Source organism: Saccharomycodes ludwigii, chromosome II (genome assembly GCF_020623625.1).
Source record: "Saccharomycodes ludwigii strain NBRC 1722 chromosome II, whole genome shotgun sequence".
Lineage (NCBI taxonomy): Eukaryota > Fungi > Ascomycota > Saccharomycetes > Saccharomycodales > Saccharomycodaceae > Saccharomycodes > Saccharomycodes ludwigii.
In genome coordinates, this window is record NC_060201.1 from 797,862 (window position 1) to 812,350 (window position 14,489).

At 30.8% G+C, this 14,489-nt stretch overlaps 6 protein-coding genes across 6 annotated transcripts; 3 read left to right on the top strand and 3 right to left on the bottom strand.

The window, feature by feature from the left end:
* Positions 1-607: 607 nt before the first annotated feature.
* Positions 608-3,058, top strand: COG3 (Golgi transport complex subunit COG3; the record flags this gene model as incomplete). Its single annotated transcript, XM_046080465.1, has 1 exon — positions 608-3,058. The coding sequence occupies one exon, from the start codon at positions 608-610 to the stop codon at positions 3,056-3,058; it is 2,451 nt and encodes an 816-aa protein (XP_045935790.1).
* A 178-nt stretch (positions 3,059-3,236) lies between these two features.
* TFB5 (TFIIH complex subunit TFB5) lies at positions 3,237-3,467 on the bottom strand (the record flags this gene model as incomplete). The annotated part of the gene is made up of 1 exon (XM_046077010.1): positions 3,237-3,467. The coding sequence occupies one exon, from the start codon at positions 3,465-3,467 to the stop codon at positions 3,237-3,239; it is 231 nt and encodes a 76-aa protein (XP_045935791.1).
* Positions 3,468-4,029: 562 nt separating this feature from the next.
* Positions 4,030-7,077, top strand: VPS41 (Vps41p; the record flags this gene model as incomplete). Its single annotated transcript, XM_046080466.1, has 1 exon — positions 4,030-7,077. The coding sequence occupies one exon, from the start codon at positions 4,030-4,032 to the stop codon at positions 7,075-7,077; it is 3,048 nt and encodes a 1,015-aa protein (XP_045935792.1).
* A 179-nt stretch (positions 7,078-7,256) lies between these two features.
* PDC2 (Pdc2p) lies at positions 7,257-10,409 on the bottom strand (the record flags this gene model as incomplete). The annotated part of the gene is made up of 1 exon (XM_046080467.1): positions 7,257-10,409. One exon carries the CDS (start codon positions 10,407-10,409, stop codon positions 7,257-7,259), a length of 3,153 nt encoding a protein of 1,050 aa, XP_045935793.1.
* A 1,019-nt stretch (positions 10,410-11,428) lies between these two features.
* On the bottom strand, positions 11,429-11,923 carry SCDLUD_001644 (hydroxyisourate hydrolase; the record flags this gene model as incomplete). The annotated part of the gene is made up of 1 exon (XM_046076852.1): positions 11,429-11,923. The coding sequence occupies one exon, from the start codon at positions 11,921-11,923 to the stop codon at positions 11,429-11,431; it is 495 nt and encodes a 164-aa protein (XP_045935794.1).
* Positions 11,924-12,353: 430 nt separating this feature from the next.
* SCDLUD_001645 (uncharacterized protein) lies at positions 12,354-14,348 on the top strand (the record flags this gene model as incomplete). The annotated part of the gene is made up of 1 exon (XM_046076853.1): positions 12,354-14,348. The coding sequence occupies one exon, from the start codon at positions 12,354-12,356 to the stop codon at positions 14,346-14,348; it is 1,995 nt and encodes a 664-aa protein (XP_045935795.1).
* Positions 14,349-14,489: the final 141 nt, after the last annotated feature.

Below are 14,489 nucleotides of genomic sequence, written 5' to 3' on the forward strand. Positions count from 1 at the left end.
GACTCAATTTTCTAAATTGGAAAGGTGAGAGCAAGGATCCAAAAATTAGTAGAAATTGTCAAGCAAAAAAAAAAAAAAAAAAAAAAAAAAAATTAATTAAATAAATAAACACATAGATAAAAATAAAATACATAAATAAATAAATAAACCAAACCAAACCAAACCAAACTTTTTGAAAAATTACGGAAGATACATCTTTTATCAGGAGTATTTCATAGTTGGTTAGTCTTGTTGATAAAAATCTGGAATGAATATTTGGAAGAGCATAAATAAAGAAGGTTTTACAATCCTTGGTTCTTTTATAGCCGTTGAAGTCAACTTTTCTTCCTCATTCATCACATACAAATCTGAACTCGGACAAATCAGGAAAAAAGTATTCAATCTTTATCTCGGCTTTCGGATACTTTTATTGCATACAGATTTGTTTTCCTTCATGAAAAAATAAATAAAAAAAAAACGTGTGCGTACATCATTTCATAAAATATCTACCAATACCTGACGATATAAACCTAAGTTCTATGTATAAACTATTAATCCTTGAACAAGTTTTAATTACTTCTAATATACATACACACACACACATATATATATATATAATAAATCGAATATGAAATCAGTCACCAGTGGAAGGGTAAGAAGCCAATCTATAGTTTCAAATATAGCCACCTCTCAAAATTTAAAAGAGGACGATTTATTACATCCATCGTATAAAGTTCCAGCTATTGGATCCCCAAAAAACCTTTCTCTATTTAAAGAAAAATTAAAACTGTTACAAACTCTCTTGCCAAATACCAACAATAACAAGAATTTGTTTGAGGAGGAATTCCAATTGCAAGCAGAATTAGAAGACGATACCAGTGGAAGATCTAATGAATATGTCAATCTGATTGAAAGCTTCATTGATAATCTGAATTCCAAAAATGTTAATGAATATAACGTCATTAATGAGCAAGTCAATTCAATCAACAACAGTTTTTCAGGATTAGCTGAAAAATTAGACAAATTGGATATCCAGCATGACAATTTTTATCAAAAGGTTGGTGTGTTGTATGAACAATTTGAAAATTTGACATTAGAAAAAAATTTAGTCTCTGACTATTTGAAAATGTTTGAAAATTTGCAATATGTTAACAAAAAATTGGTTACTTTCAACTTTAAATTTGTCAATAGGAGAAAAGATAAAATCGAAGAAATTTTAAACACCATCATCAATTCAATTGTGTTCCTACAAAACCATACTGAATTTAAAAGTTATGATTCGTACAAGTTTAAATTTAAACAAAGTTTAAATAAAGTTTGTGAATTGATTACCAAATATTTAAATTCAGTTTTATTGAAAGGTATAGTCGAAGACGTTACAATAAAATTAGGAAATATCTCAGACACCAAAAACTTGCAGGTTTCCAAAAGTAGTAAAGAAATTTTGTTGTATAATAAATTTTCACAGGCGAATTATTCGTCAATATATTACGAAATCATTGGGTTGCTAACCGACTGTATCAAAGCGTTAAATAATGAACAGTATTATTGTAGGGAACTTGAGAAGGACTTTTTGAAAAGTTGTTACACAAATTTCCAAAACGCCAGATATAAATTACTACATCCTTTGATCTGGCTGCAACTAGACGAGATTATAGTGAACGATAAAAATAGCAATACTTTGGTTAAGTTTATTCAAGATAATGTACTCTATTTTAGTTCAATTTTCGAAAAGGAATTTGTGCTTTTCAATAAATTTTTCCCGGATTTCCCATCAAAAACTGACATTGTTAATAATTGGTTTGAGACTCTATGCGAACCTTTTTACGATTCTTTTAGAATAAGGGTGTTAAGAGAAAATAGTATTCCAATTTTATGTGATTGTATTTCTTTGCTAAACAAATATTATGAATTTGAAGAAGGTTCTATGGAGTATGAATTACAATTTTCTCAGATCAAACTAAATAAATTATTTGAGCCCATTTTGCGAGACGTACAAAGCAGATTGGTGTTCAAAGCACAGCTATACGTAGAAACCAATGTTATTAATTACAAACCCTCTTTAAATGAATTTATTATTGCAAACAATAAGGAGTTAGATAAGGACGAAATGGTTCAACAATTCTTAGATAGTTGTAAGATATCAATGAATATAAAGGCGGGGAATGTTGATGACAAAGAAGATCACGAGACCAATCCCGATATTATTTTAACAAGATATTACAAGCCAATGATTAAAGCACTGGCATTATTATCTAAAATATACCAAATGGTCAGCTCTTCTATATTTGATGATTTAGCTCACCATATCCTTCACGATTGTATCACTTCTTTAAAAACAGCTTTTGAGATTAGTATAAATAGAAATAACAATATTGACATTATATTAGCGTATCTGTCTAATTTACTATTTTTAAGGGACCAAATAGAGTGTTTTGATATACAATATATCAGTAACGAAGTTTATTTAGATTTCACAACATTGGGTGCTTTTTGGAATACAATAACGCGTCAAAACATGAATAACATTGATAATCGCAACAGCAGCTCCGAGGGTCATAACATGGTTAACAATAGCTCAAGTGTTATCGATGGCGGTAGAAAATCTAGTACAATTTCACTATTCTCTTTAGCTCGTGACTCTGTTCCCAAGGTGGTTAATAATATGATAGATGCTAGAACTGAGTTGATGACTGAGTTACGTAACGCCGTTAATATTTTCACTGAAACTTGCGGTAAAAGCTTGATAGGAGATTGTTTTACACATTTAGAAAATGGGAAATTAAATGAGAGGGAAGCTAAACTAATACTGAATCTAGAGGATGGATTTCAAAAGATATATAAACAGATTAAAATGTTTATTATTGATCAGTCAATCACGAATCATCTATTAGATGCTATTCAAGAATACATTGTCGAGTCATATAATGTTTATTATAACAGTTTAACAACACTATTATCCTCATCATCATCAGCGGTTACTGTTGGTTTTTCAGAAAAAGAGGTTGCAGATTTAATGTACGTTGATGTATTTAATGAATATCTCACCAACATTATTCAAAAATTGAAAAGTACATAGACAGGTGCAAATTTAATTAGACATTTTACTTGATTAATTGTGTAAACTATTTTAATTTGTCGTTTTTTTTATAAAAAAAAAAAAAAAATATGCATTGTGAACTAACATATATATAGGGAGAGTATGTGTCATATTTCACATTCTTTGATTGTAACCTTAAAACCAACGTACGGTTGATTTATTTGCTTTTAGCATTTTCTTCTTCGTCCATTGGATTATAAATATTTTTGGAAAGTATTCTATCTAATTCAGACTTTATATATTCAACACTTTCAGGATTAACCAATAAATGAGAATCATCTAATTCTTCCAGTATTATATCATGATCTCTATTTGTATCAATTTGCGAAATTAAAGCCCTGACTGATGGGTCACACTGAATTAATGTACCTTTTCTGGCTCTAGGCATGGAATGTATCAAATAAAAGTAACCTTTTTTTTTTTTTTTTTTTCTTTGGAAATCCAGAGATAGTGGTATATAAGTAATTTAATGGATTGTTAGTCAGTCTAGTAATATATACTTTAACCTTGTTACTATCAAAAAGTAATGATATGCAAAGCTATATTTTTAGTTATATAGTATAAGCATTCATTTGTTATGAAGTTTTTCATTTTAGCAAATCCTTCATGTATATGTTGAATAATATTACGTGATAAAAATGGCATAAAAAAAAAAAAAAAAAAAAAAAAAGTCCGCTTTACGGCTTGCGAATTATCCGGATAACGGACAAAATAGATAAAAACGTGACACGCGCTTGAAAAAAAAATTTTTTTTTTTTTTTTTTTTTTTGTTTTGTTTCCAAGCCTTTTGCTGCTGCATTAAAAAAAGGGGTCCTAATTGCCAAACCTTCTCTTTGAATTTCTGTTTGTTTTTTTTTTTTTTTTGTATTCAATAAAATTGTATGCAATGAGGGCGCAAATACATAACCAAAAACCAATTAATGAAAATAATAACGCTGTGTTAAGTTAATATGTCAGAGGGATATACCGAAAAAAAACAATCCCCATTAAAAGCAACTAAAGACAATGGTATGAGACTTGAAACAACATTAGAGGAAAAAAAAACCAATCCTTTAGCATTATTAAATCAAAAAACTGATACCAATAATATTTATCAGAATAGTAATGGTAATGTTAAAAAGGACGAAGGTGAATTGTTTGGGGGGAAAGTAGCAGATAAAAAAGATCAATTAGGTTCTAAAGAGATGGGAGGAAATGCTGATGAAGAAAAGAATAATCAGGAAAAAATGGGAATAGAAAAAAGTGATAAAAACGACGATACTTCAAAGGAAAAGGAGGATAGTAGTGATGCTGAGGAGAAGGTAGAGGATAGTGATGAAGATAGTGATGAGGAAGAGGAAGAGGAAGAGGAAGAGGAAGAGGAAGAGGAAGAGGAAGAGGATAATGAACCACCTATTATGAAATATTCAAGAATAAAAAAACTTCCAGAAACTATTTTAAAAAGAGATACAATCTCATCTTGTTTATTTCACGAAAATTTATTTGCGTTTGGTACAAATGCAGGTGTTTTGCATTTAATGAAACCAGGCACCTTTGAGCCCATAAGAACATTTAAGTGTCATAGAGGTCCTATTATGAATATTTTTACAGAGGGTGAATATTTTGCTACAGCTTCTATCGATGGAACAATTATTGTTGGGTCCTTAGAAAACCCTACATCCCTTGTCGCTTATGACTTTAAAAGACCAATGAACTTTGTAGTACTTGATCATAATTATGAAGTTACAAAAAAATTAATAGCTGGTGGTATGTCTGGAGAAGTAACCTTGTTAACTAAAAATTGGCTAGGTGCGCGTACAGACATAACAATTGAGTCTGGTGCAGGCCCTATAGTGGGAATTTATTTGGTTGATGATATTTTATTTTGGATGAATGACAACGGTATTACATTTTTTAGTGCGTACTCAAGAACGAAGCTTCTTAATATACCATTTCCCTATTCGTCTGATATTGTTCGGCCCGATTTGCATTGGCCATGTGTTCATTTTCCTGAAACAGATAGAATTATAATCAGTTGGGTTGATCATATTTGGTGTTTCAAAGTTGAACTTCTAAGAAACTCTGAAAGTTCTTTATCTGTTTCGGGAAACGGTGGGTTAGGTTCTATTATTTCCAGTGCAGCGTCTAGTTTAAGGACAGTTTCCGATAAAAAAATTGAATTAGAGCACCATTTTCAATTGGAATTGGCACAGGATGAGGTGGTAACCGGAATTAGTTCCTTTAAAAATGACGAATTAATATATTTATCAGTTGTCAGTGAATCACCGCCAGAATTAAAAATTGCTGATTTCACAACTGGAGAAGAAATATCATCCGTTGAAATACCAATTAAAAACTATAAAATGTTGAATCCAATAGACTATCATTTAGGAAAGTACATTGGGGCCATGGGAACGGCTTCATATTATATTTTAAGTTGCACAGATTTTATTGTGGCTAAACAACTATCACTTGAGGATAGGTTTGACTGGTACGTGGAAAGAAAAAAATATTTTAAAGCCTGGGAAATGGGATTTGGTGTTGATGCTGGAAGACGATTTGAGGCTGGATGGAAAGTTATTGAAGAACAGTTAAAAGCTGTTACTGGAAGGCCCAATAATTTAGATTTATGGGGGGATGCATTAAAGTATTCGGTTATCATCTTTGAAAATAGTTTACAAGACAGTCCGCATTCCATGGAGGGATTGCTATTAACTAAATGGCAAGAGGTAATAAATACTTTTATCGACCATGGACAAGTTAATATTATAGCACCTCATATACCCTATGAATATTGTATGGCATCTAGTATATATACTAAAGCTTTAAAAAGTTTTTTGGAGGAAAAAGAATATAGTGCTTTCCATGACTACATTATTAAATGGGCCAATGGTAAAACGTATGACATAGACACTGTTATAAATTTTTTATTAGAAATGGGGGATAAATTATCAGTTTGTTTGAAAAAAGATCTTAGTTTCCTATATTTGGAAAAAAAGGACTATCTAAGTGCTACTAATATTCTGTTAGCAATAAGGGATGTTAAAGCGCTTGATATTTTGTTGAAGCAGAATATTTTTGCCAATTTTTCGCATAGAATACATGATATCGCATTATTACCAGTAAGCTGTGATGAATCAGAAATGGGAATCAAAGCAATGACGCAGGAAGAAATTGAAATAGTCTTTGCCAAACCTTTGAAGCTTTTTTTGGAAAATAGATACTCGATTCCGATAGATAATTTCATAAAAGAATTGAAAAATGATCCCAAGACCTGTGGAGTTCTATTTTGTTTACTAGAAAAAATATCCCAACTGGACCCATTGTTAACTGCAAACGTGGAAGATACAATTGTGGAATTATATACAGATAATTTGGTGCCAGAACATTCTAGGTACAATAATTCGAGCAGCAAGAATAAACACGGCACTGTTGGTCTAAGTGAGCACGATTCTTCTTTTTTGCAATTTTTGAAATCACACAAGAATTACAAGATTGAGAATGCCTTGAAACTTTGTGAAAGCTCGAAGCCCCCAAAAATTAATGAGCTGATATATTTACTATCGAAGCTTGGAGAATGGGAAAAAGCGTTAATTTTACTACTAGATAACTTAAACGAAGATCCCAAATCTGCCATAGCTTTTGTTAAGGACCATTCAAGTTCGATGAAGGCTGAGGGTGGGAGTTATACCAAGTATAATCGAGACAAAATAATGTCGCTATGGGAGGTGTTGATAGAATATAGTTTGGATAAGCCTGAATTTGTTAAAGAAATGTTGGTTTATTCAGACGTTACTGATTTTGATGAGATTGATAATGAGGCCAGAATGCTTTTAATCAGTAAATTAAATCCAAATTTGAAAATACCAGGTTTAAAGGAAATTCTACACGATGTTTTAACTGGAAATTATTTGAGTCATGAGGTTGATTTAAGTGTGTTAAATATTGTAGAAGACGAGGCCATGTCTGTTGCAGAGCAATATTTAAGTGTAAGGGAAAGGGGCAAATGTTTCAACTAGATTGAATAATAGCAATTAATACAAAAATTTGTGATTAACCATTTAGGTATTCTAAATAGGGCATTTAATGTTTGTGAAATGTATATAATAATAATAATAATAAACATATATATATATATATGTTTAAAAAAAAAAAAAAAAAAAAAAAAAATACATATATATGGATGTCAATCCATATATCATACACTATTTTTGGTTTTATTGCCGATATTATTGTTGTTGTCGCCATTGTTGTTGTTATTGACAACGCCTAAAAAGTTAGGAGAATCCAAAGCACTACCTGATTTAAAATAAGCACTTGGATCATTAGTATTATTGTTAAACACAAAATCTGGGAACGTAGGGGTTTGAAATTCGGAGGCTTGCCTTGAACTCATTGAGGTGGTGGTATGTGATAATCCTGTAGAATTATCAATGCTAGAAAAATTATTTGGTGTTCCGAACAAACTGTTGTTATTGGCAACATTTTCTATTGATACTTGTGATTGTAGTAGATGTTGTAGCATAGACGGTTGCAATGAACCTTGTTTGTTTGCTAATGAACTTCTAGTTTTTCTGACCCTTTTGACATGCTGTATATAGATAGTTTTTAACTCTTTCAGAGTATCTGATGAAAAGTTTAAATCGCCAAATTCTGCGTGCTTTAAAATGGTAACCAAGGAATTGGCTATGTTTCTATTCGTTTCATAATCATTTAATAATGAAGTGAGATCTATTTGTTCGGCAGAAACCCTAACATTTGGTAAAATAGAATTAGTGTTCATGTCCGGCGTGTTAACTTTACTAAGACCAGTGGTATTATTGTTGTTCTCCATTATATTTCTGGAAAATGCTGAATTATTATGAGAAATATTAATACTAGTATTTGGCTTTTTAACCGGAAATTGTTTGTCAAGTGAATTTTCAGAATGTTGTTGTTGAATACATTGAGAACTAATCTGTTGTTCTTTTTGTGTCTTTGTTTCCTGTTGTCTTAATTGGTGTTGCTGTTCATAATTTTGTAATTGTTGTTCTTGATGTTGAAAAACTATATCAAAGCTTTCTGGATTATTTGAAACTGCTGCATCATATACTTCCTGTGATAAGGATTTTCTCATTCCGCTATTTTTAACAGTTTGTAGAGTGTTGTTATAAACGTTATAATTATCCTTGGCTTTTTTATGAACGCCTTTGATATTGTTATGGTTTTGACGCCCATCATCATTATCATTACCTTCATCATCATCATCTTCTTCTTCTTCTTCATCTTCTTCTTCTTCATCATCATCATCTTCTTCTTCTTCTTCTTCTTCTTCTTCCTCCTCCTCCTCCTCTTCATCATCATCATCTTCATCATCATCATTATCATCTTCATCATCACCATTTTCTATACCATAATTATGAGGATAAGCTCTATTGTCTGTTTTGTTATTAGTACTAGTTTGAACTGGGTCTTTACTTACAATATTATTAAACTCTGTATTATCTATTAGTCTTCTAACTGTGTTATCATTTATGCGATTTGCCTTTGTAGCAGTTGTTGCAATGGCAGCAACAGTCATATTTGAATTAGGAGAGCAAGTAACGCCAGATATTATCTCTTGTAATTCTTGGTCTAAAGCTCCAAGAGCCAGATCACTGTCAATAAACTCATCCACATCAACAAATTTCCTTTCTGGTTCCCATTCATCTACAATACAACTTTGAATGACTTCATTTAGACTCAAATAATTGGATATTTTATTTTCAATATTTAAATCTAATAGAATATCATAATCCCACTTTTTCCACACGGATAATTTATCAGATAAATCATTTAAAGCCCTTTCCAACAGCTCATTCTTTTTTAAAGCCATGCTAACATTCCCCTTCAGTAGTATATATTCAGGTGGTAAAACACCACTGGATCTCCAATTGATTTTAATGGTTTCCGCAGGAATGGTTTGCCATGATTTTTTAATTAGTTTGAATGCATTGCAGATTGTTATCTTTGATTGTTCACTGGTTAAAATTACATTGCCATTGGAAGTTAATTGTTCTGTTGGAGTATGGTTTTGTCCAGCTGATAGTAATGACTGCAGCTTAATTAGGGCCTCGTATTGTTGCACTCTATATCTTGTTTTAAATTCATCCAGTACACCCCAATTAAAGGGTAAAAATTTATTATTACAACTAGTAAATATCAAGGTAATGCTTTTCAATTTTAAACCAATTACTCTGTGAGCGCACGAGTCATCTAAAAGCACAAATATTTTTCTTTTATTTTTTTGCAAGTTTTTGTCCCATGCTAATAACCAATCAGAAAACATGATGCTAGTTAAAAAACTTTGTCTATTGGAACTGTATGAAACGCCATACCTTTTGGCAACTTTTTTAGCCAAGGAATCAGTCGTGGGATTATGCTTGATATTGATATGTTTGTTATTGTGATAATCGGGGAATTCATCCAAAAAACATTGGTAGTTTTTAAACTTACCGATTATCAAAGGATCTAACTTTTCACTTCCATCGACATTGCTGCATAGCATAACCGTAATACAGTCGATTTGCCTCTTAATCTTGCTAATTTCAAAATATGACATGTCCAATGGTAAATTATAGGCCAAACAGGTTTCACCCAGAGTAAATAAATCCTGACAAGGTATCTCTTTCAAATATTGCTTTAACAGGTGCCTCTCTTCAAAGGACCATATTTTACTGGGTTTGATTAATTGTTTGGATAATTTTGTAATGTCTAAATTGAATTTGGATAGAAACATTGCACACCACTTGTAGCTAAAACTACCGTTGCCATCTCTAAATTCATTGGGGATCTTTTGCCATATAGAACTGGCTGTATCCTGTAAAACAGGTGCAGTTACAGGTATATGGCTCCATACACTCTGATTAATCCATTCTCTTAGTACTTTACGTAGTAGTAAGTTCGATAATCGTCTCTTTCTGATTTTTTTTTTTGTTATAGATGATGAGGATGTCTTTTTAATGTTTTTGGAGAACGTTTTTGCAGCACCATTACTAGTGGCTGCAACTTTGGTAGTAGTGGTATTAGTAGTAGCGCCAATGCTAGTACCGGTGTTGGTGGCGAAATTGGCAGAATTATTGCGAGTATTAATCATGTTATGGTTGTTATTTGCTATATTTTGAGCTGCAGTTGCGTTTGCAGCCAAGATGGCGTTACTCTTGGCAACTAGTTCGTCTTTATTCGCTAAAATTCTGCTTATTGTGGTTTGTGAAGGCTTCTTAACTGTTTGATAGGTTTGTTGGCACCATCTTGCTAAATCCTTTTGGGTCCATTTGGGATGCTCTTCTGCCATGAGGCAGATATCTAACTTTTGCCTTAAAGTGTAACCCATTTTATATGTATATTTATACTAATATAAATAGACTTTTTATTTTCTTTTTTTTTTTCTTTTTTTTTTTTTTTTTTGAATGTTTTATAACTGTTATTGAGTATTAGATTTAACGCTTAGAAAATATAGCTGATCAGGGTTCTATAAATGGTAACACCAAATTGAAAGAAGGAGAGTGGGAAAGTTAATTAAATTGATATAAAATCCTATATAAACGTTTTTTTTTGAAAAACAAAAACAAAAAAAAAACAAAAAAAAAAGGAAAAAAAAAAAACGTTTACAATTTCTTTTCTTTTTCTTATTAAAAAATAAAATAAAATAAAATAAAATAAAACGAATTTAGAATTCACAGGATTTTCGTTTATATAAAGAGAATGTAGATATATTATTAATAAGGTGGGTGATTATTATTATGAAAATGATAGGAAATAATAGATTGGAATGGACTAAAAAAGAAAGGAGAACGACAAGAGTATATTTCACAGAGCATTTTGTGTAAAAGTTGACGATTTAACAGAGGGTTTTTTTTTTTTTAGTTAAGAAAAGAAAAAAAGAAAACTTGACTAAGAAATCAAAGACTCGATTACGTCAAAATCATCTTTAAATTAATTTCCAAAAAGAAAGAAAAAAAAAAAAAAAAAAAAAAAAAAAAAATTGATCATGTGTTTTTTTCTAACAATAAAAAAAAGAAAAACCGTAAGCAAAAGTCACGTTTAAAAATATTTAGTGGAATTTCCCATTTACTGGAAGCCCAATCAACTCGGAAAGGAAAATCAAAAATATCTTACAAACAAATTCACTCGAGAATATAGGCTAATTCAACCTATACTACTATCAAAAGTAAATAAAAACCTTGTCATTTATATTACCATATATATATATATATACACATATAAATGTTTATAACAATGCTAATGCTGGGAAAAGAGAAAAAAAAAAACTTTACTTCCCTTCTTTTTTCTCACAACTGGTTGTTTCGGTTATCGCATCACTCGATGTTTTAATCCTTAATTACCCATTGCTCAACTACCCCTATAAGTAGTGTAGCCAAAGTTGGTCAACAACAAAGGTATATGATAATGTTGAGATGGATCTTTAATCATAAAATTTATATCAACAAAGGAATAAAATCCGTTAATTTCACTTACATCGCCACTATTACCAGGCTTTTGCCTGTTAAAGTACTCTTTAACAAAAAATCTAATTTTATAATTCCCATCTTTGACACTGTTCCATTTGATTCCAGATGATTTATCAAATACAATCTCTCCGACGTTTTCGTTCAACCATTCTTGATTGTCTTTAGGGTTAAAATTCCAATTTTGTACACGTCCATCGTTGTTAGTGCGTGCCATAGCAATTAATCTGGCATTATCTTTGAATAGAAGTTCGCCTTCTTGTAAGTTCCCGTTGGTTTCATTTGGTTCTATAATATCTACTTTATATAAACAGCATAATACATTGGATGCCGGTTTCCCGATAGTAGAGTCTAATATATGGCAGGTAATTGGTGGCATTTTGTTTTCTCTTTCCTTGGAAGTCTGTTATTTTTTTTTACACCTATCGTGTGTTTTGAAAGTGTAAAAATAAAAAGTAAAAAAATAAAAACTTGAACAAATTGAATAATTCATCTGTTTTAAATATCAATCCAAGCAAATGTCTTTATAATTATTAATGTTTTTGTTACAGCAAAACAAAGCAAACAGATAAGGAAAAGCTTTCTTCGGACATAACCGACTAAAATGCCTGCGTGGTGATCCAAGAGCTTTTTTTTTTTTTTTTTTAATTTAATTTATTTATTTATTTATTTTTTTTTTTTTTTTTTTTTTTTTTTTTTCTAAAACAAATTAAAAAATAAATAAATAAATAATATGAAAACGTTATAATTTCATAATAGCCTAAGCTCGACTAAGAACGGTTTATATATGCACATATATATATCTTTTAATGGATAGACTCGATTTGGTCACTAATACTACTGTTGATACTACTAATCCTTCCCATGCGGCGGCTGAGATAACTCAAGATAATTCATACGACTACTTAATTACCTGTTTTACCATTGAAAGCACAAATACTAGCACATCGACTTCCAACCACAAACATATTCCATTTTATTATCCGTTTACATTTATCTGGTCGGCGGAATATAGTTGTGATTATGAAATAAAATTACCCATTTCCATTCTTTATAAGTACAAATTACATACAATTGCTGTTTTACAGAAATATAAAGAATTGACATATGGGAGGTATGACTATTTAAAACGTTATATGGATTCTTACATTAGAAACTTGAAAACATCTTCTGAGCTAATTAAATCCTCTAAGCAAGTAAGTTCTAACAGTTCTATTAACCACAAAGGCACTAACCAGGACCAAGATGGTTTATTTCGGAAAATAATTACGCACTCTGATAACAAATTTCATAATGATATCAAAGATATCTTATTCATAAGTAATAGACCCATTAAATGGTTTACTATTCTGGGAACATGTATAGGCTACAGATACATGAACGATAATGCTATATTAGTAAATATAGATGATGATACAGCTACAATAACATGTAAGCTTAGTATAGACTTGTATAAAATACATGGCGGGAATGAAAATATTGATTTAATTATTGGGTTTAAATTGAAAATAAAGGGATATTTACATTTCTACAATTACGATAATACTGTTTTTCAAACTAAAAAAAATTCTACGCAAATGGAAATGGTTGCTTGTGATATGGAAATACTGTGGAGTATAAGAGAAGAATTTGAATTCAAAAAAAATTGTTATACTTGTTTGACCTCACTTTTGGAATCAGATATATGGCGTTTACCAAACTCCACGCATTATAGTACTGCATTGATCAACAAAAGTGGCATTAATAATGAATATAAAGATGAGGAAAGAGCACATGTTAGTGCTGACAATTTACGTTTGGGGAATAAGTTTGAAGACTATTTATTACAACATGAATTTGAAGTTGGTGTTCAGCTTCTATCTGATAACGATTATGGGGGCAAGGATGGGAATTTGCATGATATTATAGATGACGAGTTTAATACTACATTGTTACAAAGTTTTTCTTTTGATCAAGATATAAATAATAACTCTGATATTTTTATAGACAAAGAGGTAATAGTGATCAGTGACGTTGAAGAGGGAGGAGTAGAAAAACAGAGAACCCACTGTGTCGATGACGGTGGTCTTGTGTTGTTGAGACATAATAAGAATTTTGATAATTCAAAAAAGTTAATTTCTTCTTATAAAAAAAAAATACTCAACAAACTTATAGAAATCAGTTTTACAGAAGCAACCGTTTCTTTAATTAATTTACAGTACTGTGAACCTAATCTATCAAAGTTTTTAAACAAAATAGTACGCTGGGATTTTTTTGCTCAAAAAGGGGATGTTGGTGATAATGATGAAGATATAGACAATATGCACGATTCGATCAAAGTAGCAGATAGGAAGGCTACTTTAGCCATTTTGATTTATAAAGAATTATGTGATGAAAACCCTATCATATTAATGAAGGGTAATAGGGCGATTGAGGCATATGAGGTAACTTTATTGAACTTATGCAAACTTTTGAAATATTTAGAAGAAAAGTGTTTGAATAGCATTGTTTTGGGGTGTAGTTTTGTTTCATTCAAGCTATCAAATGAGTTTTATTTAGAGATTTTGAAGTTAGAAAAGTTAGAAGTAGAAGATCAAGACAATCTTTATTGTTCCACCAGATTGTTTATTGCATGTTTGAAATATGTAATGAATAAGTGTTCTACGAGTTCGTCTGCGTTGCTAAGAAAGTGGAAGATATTAAAAAAATCTAGAAAAGGAAAAAGTGACTTGTCGGACTTGTCGGACTTGTCGGACTTGTCGGACTTGTCGGACTTGTCGGACTTGTCGGACTTGTGCACAGTTGAGTTACATTGTGAATATTGATTTACTTTTTTATCATCGTTGAAAAATAATCAATCGTTTCTTTTTTTTTCTTTTTTTTTTTTTTCTTTTTTTTTTTTTTTTCTTTTTTTCCCAAATTTAAATATTAATTGCTCGATTACTGACATTATCAACAATTCTCTT